At 35.7% G+C, this 20,259-nt stretch overlaps 1 protein-coding gene across 3 annotated transcripts in view; it reads right to left on the bottom strand.

Annotated features, from left to right (window-relative positions):
* LOC107658953 (solute carrier organic anion transporter family member 1C1-like) overlaps nt 1-19,069 on the bottom strand; it is a 37,384-nt gene extending 18,315 nt beyond the window's left edge. Inside the window, exons 1-3 of one of the 3 annotated variants that reach the window (XM_016447694.1) lie at nt 19,006-19,069; nt 13,877-14,028; nt 2,761-2,902 (exon numbers count right to left, since the gene is read on the bottom strand). In XM_016447694.1, the coding sequence (XP_016303180.1) occupies nt 2,761-2,902; nt 13,877-14,014 (280 nt within the window). In that variant the 5' untranslated portion in view covers nt 14,015-14,028; nt 19,006-19,069. Of the gene's footprint in view, nt 1-2,760; nt 2,903-13,876; nt 14,029-17,372; nt 17,712-19,005 lie in introns of those variants that run through there. The other 2 variants (XM_016447693.1, XM_016447695.1) reach the window with 2 other exon arrangements.
* Nucleotides 19,070-20,259: the final 1,190 nt, after the last annotated feature.

The following is a 20,259-nucleotide window of genomic DNA, read 5'->3' as shown; positions in this document are numbered from 1 at the left end:
TGCACCAAGAGCTTGTAACACTCCAAAGAGAAAGGAAAAATTGAAATCGCATCATATGACCCCTTTAAAGGAAAAGTTCACCCAAAAATTAAAATTTGCTGAAAATTCAGTCACCATCAGGTCAGCCATGATTTAGATGTTTTGGTTCTTTAATCAGAACAGATTTGAGGTATGTCACATTCGAAGCCAAAAGCTGCGTGTTTGTAAGAAACAAATCCATCATTAAGGCATTTTTAAAGTCAATTGCTTCCACCATAACATTGCTTTCTCCAGTGGAAAAAGTGGTCTTGTCTGAATCAGGAGAGAAATCTGCACAGATCAAACACTGTTTACAAGCCAAAACAGCTCTAAACAAATATGTGGCTGGATTTTGATGTGAGAGACAGGATATGGACTTTTTACACTGGAGGAAGTGTTATTATGGATTATGGACTTGGCCAGAAGCGAGGGTTTGAAGTTAAAAACGTCTAAATGCTGGATTTGTTTCTTCCAAACATGCAGGTTTTGGCTTCACAAGACATTAACTGATGGACTGGAGTGCTGTGGATTACTTGTGGATTATTGTGATGTTTTTATCAGCTGTTTGGACTCTCATTCTGACGGCACCCATTCACTGCAGAGGATCCATTGCTGAGCAAGTGATGGAATGCTACATTTCTCCAAATCTGATGAAGAAACAAACTCATCTACAAGTGAATTCTCAGCAAATTTTCCTTTAATAGGTGAACAAGTGTAAAATAAAAGCAATTCTGATTGTGTATTATTTGGTACTGGAGTGCATATTATACAGGCAATAAAACCCCCATTATGATGACCCGTGAACGCACGTATCCGCTCCACAAACTCTCTGAACATGACGCTTCCCAACTGATTTCTACATGATTGACCTCTTTGTTTGTGAGGAACATTTATTGGCAGATTTATTTGGTTTCTGAGCTTCACGGCTCCATGAACGGAGGTCTTTGTGAGGACAATTATAGCACAGTTCTGTACCCAGCGTGGCGTTCAGGACATTTCACGGCTTTAATGGGAACAGGAATTCTCAGACATGTAGACCATGGCTCAGTTTGTGAGGTCAGCCTAACCAAAAAGAAACAACTCACCCAAACATTTACAAAACACACACAATGACACAGAGCAGCCTTTGTTTGGCCTGTTTCTAGCACTTGTTGATAACGGGGACGCAAGGCAGTGAGACAGTGATGCTAACTCTGACACATGATCTCTGCTAGGCTTCATGCTGTTTCTTGCTCCTACGGAAACACTGGTTGCTAGGGCCACGTGAGCGCCGGCTGCAGCAGTGTAAGCAGGGTTTAGGCTTGCTTTCACTACTCTAGATTATGATTTTACATGCACAAAGATGAATAAAGAGCTGAGTCACTTTTAAAGCTTGTTGGAATAAAACTTTGATTAAAACAATCTTTGTATGGCTGCTTTGAGGCATCCCTTACAACATAAAAATATTTTTTTATTTTAATCCTGGCATCCCTGCACACCTGAAAAGGTCAAAACATTAAGTGATTAAGATTTTGGGATACTCTTTATAATAATTAATAATAATATAATATGTTAATAGTAATATGTATTAAAAATTAATTATATAATATGATTACATAATAGATTAATATCAATTTTATTTTGTAAATATTATATTTATATTTAGACAAATATTTGTAATTTTATTCAGCGAGAATGCATTAAATAGATTAATATTTATATTTTATTTATTTTGTAAATTTTTGATTTATTTTCTAAATATTTGTAATTGTATTCAGCAAGAATGCATTGAATAGATTACTATTTATAATTTATTTATTTATTTTATAAATATCATATTTATATGTATTTTATAAATATTTGTAATTTTGTTCAGCAAGAATGCATCAAACCGATCAATATTTATATTTTACTTTTTGGAAATATTATATCTACATTTATTATATTAATCTTAGTCATTTTATTCAGCAAAAATGCATTGAATAATTCATATTCATATTTTGTTTATTTTGAAAATATTTTATGTATATATATTTCCTAAATATTTATACTTTTATTCAGCAAAAATGCATTAAATAGATCAATATTTATATTTTTTGTAAATATTACACAGTATTTACATGAATTCTATTCATATTCGTAATTTTATATAGCAAGAATGCATTGAATAGATTACTATTTACATTGTATTTGTATTGCAAATATTATATTTACTTTCTAAATAATTCTAATTTTATTCAGCAAGAATGCATTAAATAGATTATTACATTGATCAGATTGATTAAATTAATCAAAAGTGACCGTAAAAGACTTTTGTAATTTATAAAGATCTATTTCAAATAAATGCTGTTCTTTTGAACTTTCCATTTATCAAAGAATCAAAGATTACGACTGTGATGCAAACAAGTACCCTGATAATACCATATTTTCTTTGGGACCATGCTATATATCAAATAAAGCCTTTTATTGCAATGTAATAATTTATGCATGTGTAATCCAATGCAATTTGCATGTGTGAAGACGAGCGCTTTACGCTGCAGTTGTGGCTTGTTTAACGCGTTTGCAGTTGCGTAACTGTCCGATCTGTGGGACGACTGCACTGCAGACGATGACAGGCGTAAATTGCAGCACACATGGTGCGTCTCAGTATTATTTTGCAGATGCCGTGAAAGGCTAGATGAGAGCCTTGGCAACTGCTTGGCGGAGGTGACGGGATCGAAACGCAGCGAAAGGTCTGCTGACGCATGAAGATCCGGTTCTTACCTATTTCAAAGCTGCCATCAATGACACCTATTAAGTAACTGGGGATGTCGAAGCGTCTTTCCAGCTGAGTTATTGTGCTTTTCATATAGCTCCCGGATAATGCCTTGGCGAAGTAGGCAAAGGACAAGGCCACGAGGAACATCTGTAATGAGACAGAAAGAGAGAGGTTTTATTCAGCAGATGTTGCACGCACAACTCGCACTCTCCCTCATTAACCTATTTTTGGACATGGAAGCAACTCTTCATTAATATGCATTTAAAATCGTAGCGGATAAGAGAACCGGAGTAGAGATGGAGAGATGGGGGGGGGAGAGACTGCATTGCATTATGGGTAGTGGGGACAAAAAGCGGATTAGGGGAGCTTATGTCACGCTCTTGAGCGATGCTACTGCATTCAACCACACTGACTTAAGCCTCCATATGAGAAGAACAAGGGGAAAAATGAGTTGCTGCTTTTGATGATGAAACGCAGACACTTTTATCGTCTGTTGCTGGGGTTTCTGGACCAAAATCATCAGCATTCGCAGAGTTTTTCCTCGGCACAGCGGTGCATCTTCACTCTTGTCGGGTTTCCCGCACATATGCACACTCCCTGCATCCAAATTAATAATCAACAGAAACGTGAAGAGAAGGGTGAAGAAGCAAAAAGAAGAGGGGGGAAAAAAGACGAGGCTAGAAGAGAAGAGAAGAGAAGAGAAGAGAAGAGACGAGAAGCCTTTGATGATCAAATCGTCAGCTTTACAGTCGTCTTTCAACCAACACTTGAATTTTCCATGTACAAAGATGGAAAAAAAAGAGCTGAATCACTTTTTGAAGCTCATCGGCAGAAAACTTGATTAAAACAATCTTTTTTATGACCGCATAAAAGTCCTTTTATAAACAGTTTTTTTTTTGCATCCCTGAATTTTTTTTAAATTATCACTATAATATTGATATTGATAATAATTTTTATAGTAGATTAAATTATATATATTTATATAAATAAAAAATATAAATTAGTATAATTACAATAAAATTATAAATAATATAAAATTATAATTTATAGTATAACAAAATTATAAATAAGATAAAAATATGATAATTTTATATATTTAATATTCTAATGATCCTATTATAATGATAATTTTAAAAGTCTTAGAGGATTAATTAGGTTAATTAGGCAAGTTAGGTTAGTTAGGCAAGTCATTGAACAACAGTGGTTTGTTCCGTAGCCAATCAAACAGATCATTTCTTAAGAGGGCTAATAATATTGACCTTAGAAAATTTTTTTTTTTTTAATGATTATTTTATTCCAGGCAAATTTAAATAAATAAGGCTTTCTCCAGATGAAAAATATAAAAAGAAATACTGTGTTAAAATTCCCTTGCTCTGTTAAACATCACAGGAATAAATTACATTTTAAAATATATTCACATAGGAAACAGTCATTTTAAATTGTAAAAGATTTTCAAAATGTTTACTGTATTTTTGATCAAATAAATGCAGCCTGTGCATAAATAGACTTAAAAAATATTAACAAATCTTACCGACCCCAAACTTTTTCCATCACCTGTAGATACTCAAAGCAAAAAAAATCAACCCAGACAATCACAGCTTCAGTGAACTGACATGTTTGATTCATTTCAGTCCAAAGTAATCATTTGACAAAGATGTCTTTTCTAACATCTAAAATCGATCAATCAATTAGCCGACGCTGTTCTTCTCACAAACGCTGAAGTGTTTACATTCTGTGTCCTTCACTTAAACAAGTTATCGCAACTTTGTTCTGGGTCACGCAACCCTGCGTCATAATGGATTATGTTCTTCGATTGGGACTCGCTCACATTCCTGAAAGATTTATGCTTACTTTAGGGGACAGCACAGAGCATGCTGGGATTTGGGAGGTTTCTAACGCTGAGTGAAGAAAGCAGTATCTAAAGAACTAATGTCTTAAAGAAGGACAAAACAAAGAGAGGGAGTGTGAGAAAGAGTGTGTAAAGCGCACTGGACGTTTCAGGCACGCCACACATGTTCTCCCATGGCGGGATGCTCAGAATAGAAACACAGCTGAAAGGTGAACGGTGACAATCACCTGTCCACTGATGGATTGCAAACGAGCAGCACAGAATGTACAGTACTTGACAGAAGTTTGGAAACATTATAGTTTTGAAATGTTTTTAATCTCCTCTGCTCACCAAGGCTGCATTGGTGAGCTCAAAAATACAGTAAAAACAGTAATATTATTAAATATTATTACAATTTAAAATAACTGTTTTCTATGTGAATATATTGTAAAATGTAATTTATTCCTGTGATCAAAACTGAATTTTCAGCATCATTACTCTAGTCTTCAGTGTCACATGATCTTCAGAAATCATTCTAATATGCTGATTTGCTGCTCAAGAAACACTTTCTATTCTATTCTATTCTAAAAAATGTTGAAAACAGTTCTGCCGCTTCATATTTATGCAGAAACCATGATATACTTCCATTCAAATGTTTGGGATGTGTGTTCAGCAAATATGCATTAAATTGATCAAAAGTAACAGTAAAAACGTTAATAATGTTAGAAATATTCTATTTCAAATAAATTCTGTTCTTTTGAACTTTCTATTCATCAAAGAATCCTAAAAGAACGTTTCTGCAAAATATGAAGGAACACAACTGTTTTTACAACACTGATAATCAGAAATGTTTCTTGAGCAGTAAATCAGCATATTAGAATGATTTCTGAAGATCACGTGACACTGAAGACTGGAGTAATGATGCTGAAAATTCAGCTTTGATCACAGCAATAAATTACATTTTAACATATTCAAACAGAAAATAGTTATTTTAAATTGTAATAATATTTCACAATTTTACTGTATTTTGGATCAAATAAATGCAGTCTTGGTCAGCAGTAGAGATTTCATTAAAAACATTAAAAAATCATAATGTTTCCAGACTTTTGACGAGTATGTAGATGGTGAATATGAGAGCAGACCCCTCAACCAAAAGTTTCAAAGCCGGAGGATCATGCACAAGCATCTGTCACTGACTTAAAATCGTCATAAATTTACTGTCAATGCAGTGGCACGTCCCTCATCTCCTCGGAGCACAACTTAGATCACATTACACGTGGACGCAGTAATCTGACCGCCAGCCAACAGCAACACGTGCTCGCCGTGGCCTCTGGGCTAATTTTCAGCTTTTACAACAGTCCAGAGATTTCCTCACTCAGGAGCACATGGGTCCCTTCACGCGCTTATGGATTTCCCAAGCATGCGCCAGAGCGGCCGTCATGCACTGACGTCTGGAGTTTACGCTCCATAGTGCTGGAACAGCACAGAACTGAACACCTTTGTACACTGACGACTGTGCAACATCATACAGGCACATGACTTCTCCTACCATTGCTATGCTGATGACACACAGCTCTATCTCTCATTTCAACCAGATGATCCAACGGTAGCTGCACGGATCTCAGGCTGCCTGGCGGACATCTCGGCATGGATGAAAGAACATCACCTACAGCTCAACCTGGCAAAGACTGAGCTTCTTGTCTTCCCTGCCACTCCGACTCTACAGCATGATTTCACCATCCAGCTAGGTTCTTCTACAATTACCCCATCAACTTTGGTCAGAAATCTTGGTGTAATCTTTGATGACCAGCTGACCTTCAAAAACCACATTGCAAAAACTGCTAGATCTTGCAAGTTTGCATTGCACAACATCAGACAGATCAGGCCCTTTCTAACAGAGCATGCTGCACAACTTATTGTCCAGGCCCTTGTCATTTCTAGACTGGACTACTGCAATGCTCTTCTGGCTGGACTTCCATCATGCACAATCAAACCTCTACAAATTATTCAGAATGCAGCGGTACGACTGGTCTTCCACGAGCCCAAAAGAGCCCATGTTACACCTCTCATTATCTCCTTGCACTGGCTACCGTTTGCGGCTCGCATCAAGTTCAAGACATTGATGCTTGTATATAGAACAGCCACAGGCTCAGCACCCGCCTACTTCCACTCACTACTACGAATCTACATCCCCTCCAGAAGTCTGAGATCCGCTAGTGAGCGACGCCTCGTGATACCATCACAGAGAGGCTCAACATCACTTTCCAGAACATTCTCGTTCACCATTCCTGGCTGGTGGAATGGTCTTCCCACCCCTATCCGGAATGCTGAATCCCTGACATTTTTCAAGCGACAGCTGAAAACTCATCTCTTTCGTCACTATCTGACAGAAAAAAAAAATAATAATTTTTTTTCTTTCATCTTTCTCTGTCTAGCTTGTACTTATTTGAACAATGCTTGAAACGTGGTATGACAAGCACTTCCTGTGTATTGATGTATTCCCCAATTGTAAGTCGCTTTGGATAAAAGCATCTGCTAAATGAATAAATGTAAACATTTTATAGAAGAAATTTCTAATTTAGCATTCCCTCACTTTTTGACTAATGACATTTTATATGATCTTTCCAGTCTAATGTCATTACTGGATATTCATTTTTACATTAATTTATGTATCATATTGCCATTTAAAAAAAATTATATATATTGTGGTTATTATTACTAACTAAAACTAAAACCATACATTTTCAATAAAATAAACATCAACTGATATAAAATAATAAAATAAAATGATAAGACAAAAAACATTTTATTTCATCTAGTTGCCAAGGCAACATTTCTTATTCATTTAGTTTAAACAATTATAAAAAATAACTAAAAACCAGAAATGAATAATAAATTATATTGACACATTAAATAATAATAATAATAATTAAAAATTACAAGACAATCAAATTACTAAAACTAAAAAATTATATTAAAAAAAAAAAGAGGGTTATTGTCTTTAACTAAAACCACACCGTAAATATTAACTGAAATATAAAATACATATATTTGAAAAACAAACTCGTCAACATTTCTTATTTTTGTTTAGTTTAAATTTAAGCACTAGAACAGCTAAACTAAATAAACCAAAACTTAAAAACTGTCTTAAAGGGGTCATATGATGCGGTTTCAAGTTTTCCTTTCTCTTTTTTACTCTATTGCTTTGTTTTAAGCAACGGGGGTGTCCCGGGGCTCGAAATTCTCAGGGTAGGAGGGGGTATTGATGCTGGGTGCAACTAAAAAGGTGCCATTGTCCGGTGAGGTCCGGTTGGGGAGTTACGGAACGATTCATATTGCATAATCTTATTAACTGTTTATCTCCTGAACTGTATCTTTGTTTACCACGCTATTGAGCGCCAATCCCACCGTGCAGTCAATTTCACTGGTTGACTGGTTAAAACACTTTAATTGACACAACCAATAAAATCTTTGTGGGGTGGCGTTTGCACAGAAGTGGATTGGGGGAAAAAATGTGCATGCGTGTCATGTGCCTGTCTGTCAATGGGAGGAAACCACGCCCTATTCTATTTTGGAGCTCCCACCCCGTTTTGGAGTTCCCGCCCCCATTTGGAGATCTCCAGGCTGCAGTTATATCCTTCTCGAAATCATAGCACGTCAGCTGTCTTAACCGCGGCTTGTGTGCTGCATCATCACTGTGTCTGTCACGCGATTCTGTTGCCCTTTCGGGCTTGAACTGATGGTAAAACTAACGACATTATTAACTGTCTTGATATTTACTTTGAAAGCTGATGCTCACGATTATGGTAAGGGGCGTTACATTTCCGACACGTGCTTGTGGTGTTCGGCCAATCACAATGCACTGGGTCAGCTGGCCAATCAGAGCAGACTGCGCTTGTCAAAGGAGGGGGCTTTGTAGAAAATGACGTGTTTGAGAGAGGCGGGGCATAGAGGACCTACAATAATGTACAGTATTTGAAAAATAATGTGTTTTTTGAACATTAAAGCATGTCAACATATTCTGTTACACCAAATACACAAAATAATGATCTTTAAAATAGCATCATACGACCCCTTTAACACATTTTAAAAAAATTACTCAACTAAAAAAAAAATAAAAAAATGCAGGTTTATTATACTAAATAAAACTAAAAAACAACTGAAATAAACAAACACACAAACAAACAAATAAATAAATACATTTGAGCCAGCTAGCAAGGAAGCATTTCTCATTTTCGTTTAGTTTAAACTTAAGTATGAAAATAACTAAAACTAAAGAAACAATCAACACTATAAGACATATTTAAAAAAATAATTAAAATTACAAAAACACAGCACAAACAAAAAAGTGTATCAACTGCACTAAAATTTTATTCTACACAAACATTTAACACAAGCCATTTCAATATTTTAGATGGGGAAAAGGCAATGACATGTTTATTTTTAATAGTTTTAATAAATTTTCCATGTCTGGATATCACAATTTTTTTAATTTCCTAATATTTCCTTTTTTTTTTTTCATGGCTGTAGCGACTTCCAGAGATCAGATAAAACTTCTTAAACCCTTTCTTTAGTCCAAGCAATACCATAATTCATAAATATTTGGTGTTGGTAAGGATTATAAATGAACTGTAACTAAATGAACTGATCCCCAGATCTTTGAATGTGGTCCAAGTTGTTTTTTTTGTTGGATGTGACAAAATGCCTTATTTTTGTGTTACTGGGAGAAAAACTTGTAGAGCTATAACACCACTGGAAACACTAATCGGCTTTACCATAAGAGTCTCTATGAGTGCAATTACAATACCTTCATTCATCAGATTAGCCTGTGCTCCTGAAGTATGCAGATCACTTCTAAGATCAGACCTCGGGCTAAAGCAAAGAATTTGGAAATCAGAACAGGCCTCCGTAAAGGTTTATTGGAGGATTATGATCAGGACACATCTAAGATGTAATTTACCGCACCTCTGCGTGGTCTCTTTTCTTAGAAACGGCCTTTTCATTGTGCTCACTCCTCTCGTTAGCTGTGCGAAATAATCTGATTCTAAGCAGCTTTTACACTGTTGTCTCATGCAAATTGAATCCCAAGCAAAAACAAGCCCTAAAATCGGATCTCATCTGCATGCGCCCGATCTTAATGTGTAGAAAAACTATTTATGTCACTAATTAAGTACTGAGCCTTTCGGAGTCTGTAATAGCTCATCTGAGAACTCAACAAGAGCTCTTTCTGAACGCAGAAGCATTCGCTAGTCATTCACACGTTAAAACCCAGAGGGTCAGAGGTTTGATACTCCTAACAAGTCAGCTGATAACATCTTCTGCCATTGCAGTTATGCTCTTTAAAAAGGCATTTAACCCCTCAATGGCCTAGAGAGCAACTTTCAGAATGCACTCTTGGATTCCTGCCATTGCTCATCATATTTCTTTGCTATAGTTTGATGCAAAAGCTGTATTTTTTGGTGCAGAATAGAGTTTGTATATGCAATTATCTGTATAACAAACATGTCATCATAACGGGAAAAAGTCCAGCAATCATTGCACTAGCGGTCGTGCATGATTGTATGCAAAGAAAAAAACAGTGTACTTCCACCTGCTATCAACTAGCATTAGCAAACAGCATATTATGGTTTAGTGGTGTTTTAAATTAAAGGCTCAACTACATCATGGGCCCTATCATACACCTGGCGAAATGCGGCGCCAGGCGCGACGCAAGTGTATTTTGCTAGTTTCAGCCCGACGCAGTTGTCATTTTCACGTCCTGCACCACGTTGTTTAAATAGCAAGTGCATTTGCGTCCATTTGTGCGCCCAAGGGCGTGCTGGTCTGAAAACGAGGTGTGTTCAGGCACATTGCTGGTGCATTGCTGTTTTGAGGCAACTGAAATAGACTGCGCCATTGACCAACTCAAACCTGGTCTAGTCAATGGCGCAGTAGTTTTTTTTATTATTTAAAGAGCACGTTAGTATAGGCGGGTCCACAGTGCGCGTACACTCTGCTTATTACACACACAGCAGCACACAAACATGCCAAATATAAAAAATTAAAGGACTGCAATGTAAAAGATTATTATTGTGTAGGCTACATAAATATAAAAATGCCTACATGTCATAGTCATTGCATGTATCAGAATTAGGCTACCTATTTGCTACTTACCTATTTCATCTCTGGAGACGCGTTCTGTCTTTGCGCTTGGTCTAAAAGGGTTGTCCCTATTCTCTTAATGAGTAATGGGTGTGTTTTGGGCATAACGTGCAATACACCAATCAGAGTCTCATCTCCCATCTCTCATCTCAGGCTCTATTTTAGATGGTGTGAAATAGATTGCGCCATTGACCAACAAAAACCTGGTCTAAAGTCTGGCGCAATATATATATATATATTTTTTTTGTTATTTAAAGAGCGCGTTAGTTATATGTGCCTATAGGCGGGTGCACAACGCACATATATATATATGTTTTTCTCTACATAAAAATAGTAGAAAATCTGGTATTTTTTAAAAGGTACTAATATGTGCACTTTAGCCAATAATTGATTAAATAAATAAAAGTACTAATATGCACTAAATAAGGTACAAATGTGTACTTTTTAAAACAATTATTCAAAATAAGACCAAAAATGTAAATTAATAAAGTAAACAAGGTCGATTTTGAATCGATGTTGACTACAAAGAAGGAGAGGTAAGTCTACATGACACATGGATTGGTCTGTGCAAGAAACTCTATTTTGAATGGTGTGAAATAGATTGCGCCATTGACCAACAAAAACCTGGTCTAAAGTCTGGCGCAATATATATATATATATTTTTTTTGTTATTTAAAGAGCGCGTTAGTTATATGTGCCTATAGGCGGGTGCACAACGCACATACACTTTTCTTATTACACACACACGCAGCAGCACACAAACATTTTTAAAAATGAAAAATGTAAGGATTAAAATGTAAAAGATTATTATTGTGTACATAAATATAAACGGCTAATAGCACTTTAAGAATAATAATAAAAAAAGGATATACAGGTAATACAAAATGAATACCCGTGGCTCCTGACAATATATTGAGGTCTCATGAAGCGAAACGATTGGTCTGTGCAAGAAACTTAACATTATTTACAACATTATTACCTGTAATCCAGAGCTGCAGGCAAACGAGGAAGTCTGATTCTTTTCTCTGAACTGGTTCTATCAGACAGTTAATTTCAATGAACTGGTTCGGCTCATTTCCAGTCGGAGTGACTGTCAGGCGTCTGAAAGTGAGTTTAGATTGAGTAACTTGTAGATCTGTGCTGCTCGAGCCACAAACCCTGTCAGACGGTTCAGTCAGATCTGGTGAACTGGTTTAACTAGGCCTAGTTCACCAAAAAGAACCGGATCAATAGAATCATTCATTCGTGAAACGGACCTCACCCCGAACCATTTGGATTACAGGTAATAATGCTCTAAATAATGTTCAGTTTCTTGCACAGACTGATCGTTTCGCTTCATAAGACTTCAATATATCATTAGGAGCCACGGGGATTAATTTTGTGTTGCCTGTATGTGTTTTTCGACTCTCAAAGTGCCAGTAATGCTTATTAAGTGATATATGATCACTAAATACCATTATTGTGTACATAAATATAAAAATGCCTACATGTCATAATGGATAGTCATTGCATGCATCAGAATTAGGCACACGAGCAGATCCGTTCCCTCACTAGAGAAGCGTTCCGTTTTTCCGCTTGTAAATTCCACCGTGTAAATAGCGAATCCGCCATGGCGCGAGTGCAACTGGCTTTTAAAGGGAATGGGAGATGAGACTCTGATTGGTTTATGGCACGTTACGCCCGAAACACACCCATTACTCATTAAGAGAATAGAGACAACCCTTTTAGACCATGCGCCAGGCACGCCGACCATTTTTCCCGTCCTTAAACTAGCAAAAGTGGATTCGTACATGCCCTAAGTGCAATTGCTGGGAGATGAGACTCTGATTGGTTTATTGCATGTTACGCCCAAAAAACACCCATTACTCATTAAGAGAATAGGGACAACCCGTTTAGACCATGCGCCGGGTGCACCGACTATTTTCCCGTCGTTAAACTAGCAAAAGTGGATTTGGACACACCCTGAGTGCAATTGCGCCGTGCGCTTTAGACCATACGCTTAGATCGTTAAAATAGGGCCCAAAGTGTTTCTAAACCATTACATGGAGTGGCTAAAGACATCTTTTGATTCAACTGGATATTTAATGAGAGAAAAAACTACATCCATTATAATAAAATAAAAAAACAAAAAACAAAGTTGTTTCAGAGGCAGAGAAAGTGATTATATTTTAATGATGTATATATATATATAAAACAAAGACCAATTTTTTTCCAGTGGAATAGCGTGCATAACTTGAATTATTTACAATAAGGAATGTGTATTATTAAAGTAAACAAGGTTGATTTTTAAATCAAGTTGACTACAAGAGAGGCAAGTCTATAGGGAAAAATTGCATGCACATATACGTCAAACCCTGTCAGACGGTTCAGTCAGATCTGGTGAACTGGTTTAACTAGGCCTAGTTCACCAAAAAGAACCGGATCAATAGAATCATTCATTCGTGAAACGGACCTCACCCCGAACCATTTGGATTACAGGTAATAATGCTCTAAATAATGTTCAGTTTCTTGCACAGACTGATCGTTTCGCTTCATAAGACTTCAATATATCATTAGGAGCCACGGGGATTAATTTTGTGTTGCCTGTATGTGTTTTTCGACTCTCAAAGTGCCAGTAATGCTTATTAAGTGATATATGATCACTAAATACCTCCATGACCTATTCACTTGTTTACCACAAAAAAAAAATCTGCTTGTGTGTGATTACTACTGTATGTTTTAAAATTGAGCTTTAGTAAACCTTTACATTATAACCTTACAATACATCTACTGGTGCACATGACTGCGTGTCTTATACAGAGAGCTGAATGGATCTTCTGTGGCCGTGCTCATGTGTTCATGAGAAAGGAACTGAGGAGCATGACTCTCTCATTATTTACATCGTTAGCCATAATCATCTCATCAGGAGCGCTGGCTCAAAACCCCCCCTGTTCTCAGTGCTCAGCTCTTCAGAAGAAGATTCCACCACAAACTGAAGCGAAATCTTGTTTGGACTCAATGACGTCACAGCGCCAGAGGCCTTCAAAGCCTGATACGCGGAAAGCAACGGACCTGTGTGCTCTCAGATATACCAGCGCTTCTGCTTCAGCAATCACCACGATGTGACAATTGAGAATAAAGCTCCTTTAGGTGTTCAAGTCAATAAGATTTACCTTGAGGCTTGAGCAACAGGGCCGAGCCGAGCTGGGACCATTCTCCGGTGACCTTCTCTCCTTATTCGGCGGGTCCATTTTCCACAAAAAGATCTCGTTTTCTTTGGCTGAGGTCTCTCTAATGCAGGTTCTTGGCATTTATGCATGCACCCCTGAAAGAGAAACAGTTTGCATATGTGTGTGATCCATTTCTCCTGCCATAAACTGCTTTTAGCAAGAATATGTTCTTGATACAGGTTTAAAGGGGTCATATGATGCGATTTCAATTTTTCCTTTCTGCACAACGCCGCCCAAATGTTAACGCAAAGAAAGAAGGCGTAACTTTTATTCTCGCTGTAGTATTGTTGTGTGATTGGTTGTGAAAACTAAACTACTTTTTTTGGCCTTCCAAATTAGGACGATATCCGCTTCATCATGCCTAGAGCCTAGAGCTGATCCGTGCTGGTTGCTGAGGAAAAAAATAATGTTCTTTTTAGCAACATCATATGACCCCTTTAAATAGAATTTGAGGAATTTGACACATGGTGTGAAACAGAAGTTCTGAATTGTGTTCTTGCAATGCAATTCTCGTTCACTTCTTATAGACTGATTGAAGTGACAACTCTAAGAATAGCAGTGGAAAGATCAGCTCCCAGGAGAAACGTGCAACTTTCTGCGGAGAGCATTTTCTCCTATAACATCCTGGTATGGGTTTCAAAGCAAAATGCATGTTTGAATTGACGAAATCTTGGGAAAATGTTACAGTGCTGTTGCATTTAGAATAATTGATACAATGAAGTCTAGTGAAGTACTGTGCAAACTTTTCTTTGCAAGCATGTAAACGAAGGCATGCCCTATGCTCATCTAATCTAATAGCACAGGCTCAGTGCTTATGTACCTTATACGTCGCTTCGGGAATTTTAATCTCAACGACCACTTTGAGATTAAAGAGCAATGCCAAACGAAACCAATGAACGTGTGCAACACATGCTCCATAGTTTCTTTAGGATTTAAACTCAGAGTTAGTTTCTGCAAATACTTATTTGTTAGTCATTATTTTACTAGGTGTAGAATTAAAAATAAACAAACTTGTTCCCTAACAGCACTAACTCTTAAATACTGTTGGGGAAATTAATATATCACTCATATAACTGTTATTTTAGTATCACTGAGATACTTTTATAATTATTTTTTTTTTTGTAGTTTTAATTAATTTATAGTTTTATTTAACTATAATACGGCTGCTGTCATAAAGTGTGCAAGATTTATTGGTTACAAAGCAAGCGAGTGAATGTCACACAAGTTGAATAAAACTTCAAGTTCTTTTGACAAATTTATGACCAAACTATCAACTACAACCATAACTTAAAGTTGCAACTTGTATTATTTGGTTTAAAAAAAAAATAATCACAACGTTGGGTCGTTTATAACTCACATTTGCAAGAAGCTCATATAAGCAACTTCTATAAGAGTCTCCAAGGTCTCTTGAAACTTATAGGCTGGTAATTTAGCTATTCAAGCTCTGATTGTACATTCTGATTGAACTTGATGAGTACTTGAGCACAGCCAGTGCAGTAAATGAAACATCAACTGAACTATAAATTTCAGAGGCAGCTTTGAATTCATAAATCATGGGACATATAAAACATGCAACTTTAAAATATTGCAGCTTTCTTCACAAGCCGAGATGATTACCTTAGTCATTTAGCTGATGCTTTTTCTTCTTTTCTAAGTCACTACACTTATTATGACAGGGACAGTCCCTGTAGAGTAACCTGAGGTTATGTGTCTTACACAAGGACACAATGCTTCATGAATCAGCTCTTTGTAGAAACAAATAATCGGTTTGACTGATTTTAAACATTATTGGCTCTTTTCTACTTAATTAGGTCTGTATTATCATGTCTAAATTGCACAGTTGAATGTGTTTCTAAAGAAATGCACTCAACAACATCATTACACCACAGTTCATTCATATTCGTAAGTGAGAAGCACATAGCTTTTACAGTCCAATATGTGACCATTTACATCACAAAACTGCATACATACATACATATATACACATATACATAGAATGCAGAAATCATAATATTTATATAGAATTTAATATAGTTTCCCAGTAAAAAAGATTTTTTGAAGTTGCAAATAAAACTCAAGGTCACTTAAGTATGTCACTGAAAAACATTATATGATTGTTTACTTTTATTGTGAATTAATAAAATACGTGTTTGAATCTTTCATGACATCTAATGATCTGTGTAGCCTTAGATCATTTCATAACGTTTGTGAATTTAAGTTGTACATATAAAGGCATTCGGTCATGATTTAAATTAGTCATGTTGAAAAACACAAACTATATACTTAACCCTTTATTTGTGGTCTGAGAGAGACTTTTAATAGCCTAAAAACATACTTACCATTAAAATGTGAGTGTTGATCATAAAAAAAGGGTAAAATTCTGCATTTAATCATAAAAATTATCTGTAAACAAATTGGTTTCGAACACAAAACCTTTCAGTTATACTGTAAAAAATTTATATTTTTTAAAGTTGTAAATAAAACTTAAGGTCACTGGAGTATGTTTTACAAGAAATTATATGCTACATTTTACAAACAATCACAAAGAAACCGCAAGTAACACTGAATCAAACATCACATGTTGAAGCATAAAAACTAAAATAATATTTTCTTGTAAAACATACCCCAATAATCTTTAAAAAATAATTTTCACAGTGTATTTCAGTCTTTCTACTTCAAAATTTCATGCTTAATTCAATGCGTTACCTTTTTTGGGAATTATTTGTAAAACTTCATAGCAATTTCTAAGTGCAAACTGTTTCAAAGCCATATTTTTATAGTGTACCAGCCAGATCTTTAACCACTGCAGCACACTGCACAACTTTCTAGAATTAATGCATCTCATTCATCTCGAAACTAGGAGCTCACATATACATCAGACGCATGAAGAAGGTAAACAGTCTGTAGTCTGGTGAATTGATGTGGATGAGTGGTCATGACAACCAGTGCGCAAGTGCGTCTAATTAACCAGCAGCTGATATGAATCCAACGAGTGACCAGAGGACAAAAAAATAAAATCTCACAGTCTGTTGAATGTATAAAATCGATTGCACAGACTGAATGTTAGCAATAAAAACGTTCGTCTCCCGAACCCACATGAACATGCATAATAAAAGCACGCAATAAAATGGTAGTTAATATAATTAATATGTCAATGGCGTGGTAATTATGATGCACAATAACTCTCAACCGTTCAAAGTAATCTAGTAAACAGCACAAACACACGGCAGTCTACATGCAGACCTACTTTTAACGAGCAGATGTTGGCTTTCTCCTCTTCTAACACAAACGCACGCAGCTTTGCGCACCGCCAGACCCATTTTAAACCATGTCATGTCTAGTGCGCAATGCATATCCATAATTTGTAAGCAAGAGATGAACTGGGTCAAATGTCTTGCGTCTGTCTTGGTATACAGAAGAACAGCTGCGTTTTACTCACCAAATCTCACAGTTCATATACGAATGCGCGATCCGGTCTCGTCTTCTCGTGGCTGTTATACAATCTATGGATATGTAAGTGTCCCCGGTGGTCCAGAATGAGTGCGTACGGAGCAGATCATGAGTCAGATGGTTTTCACATGGAAAGAAACTTCCCACAGGCTGCCGGAGACGAGGAAAGGCACTTGGTCCTGGAGGTGTTTCCAGACACTTCCACTCACATCCGATTCCTTCGCGTTCAGCTCGACGCGTCCGGATAGTTGAATCTTTTTGACGTCAATCTTGTAGGTTTTTCCACGAGCCTTTCCTGAGAGGTGAGATAGTTTCTTCTGCTCGAAGCGGCTGGATGCATTGAGCTGAAGCACGTGATGAGCGCGCTCAGAGGCTCTGGATGATCACATCATACGCGTGAAACGCGCGCTGACCGTTTCGTCGCTGTTTTTATAAAACGTTGACAATTTATCATACACGAACATATAACACAAATATGATTCTTTACATACCATTAGATCATTGAGAATTCATGACATGACTTCTAATGATCTGTTTAGCCTCACGTCATTTAATAATGCTTGTGGATGAAAGTTATCCATATAAACGCACTCGGTCATGATTTACATTAAAGTCATCCTGAAAAAAACAAACCGTGTAATTAACCCTTGAGAGACAACAGGGCTCTTTAAAAATCCCCAAAAACATACTTACCATCAAAATATGAGGGTTGATCATTAAAGATTTTCCTAATTTTATTGTAATGGTCTTCTGTTCTATTGCTCGTCTACAACAGGCAGGTCAAATCTTTGAAAAAAAAATGTTTTTTTTATTATGTCAGAGGAACATGAAAAAATGAAAAATTTTATTTTAAAATGATTATTTTTATTTAACCTATTAAGTTTTAAATTATTTTATCACAAATGTTTGAGACCCTGCACATAGAGAAAGTCATTTTTAATAGAACATGATCCATGTTTCATAATATCTGTTAAATGGGTGTTCATTATGTCAGAGGAATATTAAAAAATAAGTATATTCTTTATTAATAAAATATTATTAATAAAACGTATTAACATATTCATTTTTTTATTATTTTATCACAAGGTCTCTGAGACCCTGAAAATAGTCAGTTTTAATGGAACATGACTGATCTTTATTTGTGAATCTTTTTTATTATTTTACTGATTATTTTGTATTAAAGTTATTAATTATTAACAAAATATTACATTTTTCAATTATTATTTTATCACAAGGTCTCTGAGACCCTGAACAAAGTCCATTTTAACAGAACTTTTTATTAAAAGCATGCAAACATTTAAATAAGCAATTTTAATTATTAAATTGTTTTATTTATTATTAAAGGTATTACATTTATTAAATATTAAATAAAATTTTCAATGATTTTCAGTTTTATCACAAGGTCTCGGAGATCCTGAACATCAATTATTACGTAACATGATTAATGTGCAATAGTACATTAAAATCTAACCTGTGTGCCAATGCAAAATGTTAACGCTAATTCCAACAGTTTGCAAAAAGACACTTTCTTAAAAGTGATCCTTATTAGTAAGCTCAGTCTCAGTCAGGTTGGAATTTAAAATGAACATAATCAGTTGTTAGCGTTTACAGAGATAACTCACTTGCCTTGCTCGAGTTTCCAAGCGCTTTTCAGGAAAACCGTGCCTGCGAATCAAAAGTGACGTCAATGTGAGAGACAGACCGACCAACTCATTCAGTGCCAAAGCACTCAAACTGTGAGTGCAAAGTCAGTCGTTCCTCAAGGCCGTTGATCCGTCCCCCATCCTGATCAATTATACTGAGCCTGGACTTCCAAAGATAAACATTTCTGTAAGGAACGGCTGGCCAAACGTGTGTACTCATACAGATCATATTTATCCACAGCCAGATGATTTTGTTTCAGCCACATAGTATTTACAGCCGTACTTCTTAGTTGTTTAGAGAAACATTAATTTTCTTAATAACCTTTTATTTATTCAGTCTTATGGCCAATATGGAGTCCTCATATAACATGTTTTCAGGAAAGGGTGGATAGAGGAGAGACAATGCACATTGCCTTGTTTCCATGGAGATGACCAAGCCATAATATGACAGTTGTCATAACCTTCTGACTGTGGATTATACACATCCTACTCTTGCTGATACGTGGCTTGTCCATGTAGACTCAACAGCACCCAAAGGATAAAGCCAGTAATGGACCAAATGTCTCTGTATTTCTGATTTCAAACACGAGATGACGGTCAATGCAATCACGTGGAGCATTATGGTGTTAAACGCACTGCTCGCCTACTTCATGTTCATAATCGATAACCGCTGTAAATAGAAAATGGAAATGCATTGCATATTTACATTTTCAAGAAATGGGAGAGATGGGGACTTTTATAAATGATAAACAAACATGCATTAATAAGCAAACTCAATAAGCAAACACATTGCAGTGTTTTCTATACATCAACAGACTCTAAATGTATATGCATGCAGTCAATCTAATCTGTGTGATTAAGTTGTTAAAATATAGGCAAGAATATGATTTATTTAATAATATAATTACTATAATATTTATTAATATAATGTATAATGAAATAAAAAACTAATTAATTAAAAATAATAATAATAATAAATAAATCATTATTCATTCATTTGAATTTTGTAACATTAAGCTGTTAAAATATAGGCAAAAATATGATTTATTTAATAATATAATTACTATAATATTTATTAATATAATGTATAATGAAATAAAAAACTAATTAATTAAAAATAATAATAATAATAAATAAATCATTATTCATTCATTTGAATTTTGTAACATTAAGCTTTTAAAATATAGGCAAAATTATGATTTTTAAAAATATATAATTACTATAATATTTATT

The sequence above is a fragment of the Sinocyclocheilus anshuiensis genome, unplaced genomic scaffold, assembly GCF_001515605.1.
Source record: "Sinocyclocheilus anshuiensis isolate Anshui unplaced genomic scaffold, SAMN03320099.WGS_v1.1 scaffold283, whole genome shotgun sequence".
Taxonomy (NCBI): domain Eukaryota; kingdom Metazoa; phylum Chordata; class Actinopteri; order Cypriniformes; family Cyprinidae; genus Sinocyclocheilus; species Sinocyclocheilus anshuiensis.
Note: the sequence above shows the minus strand (reverse complement) of the source record. Positions and strands in the feature narration are given on the sequence as shown.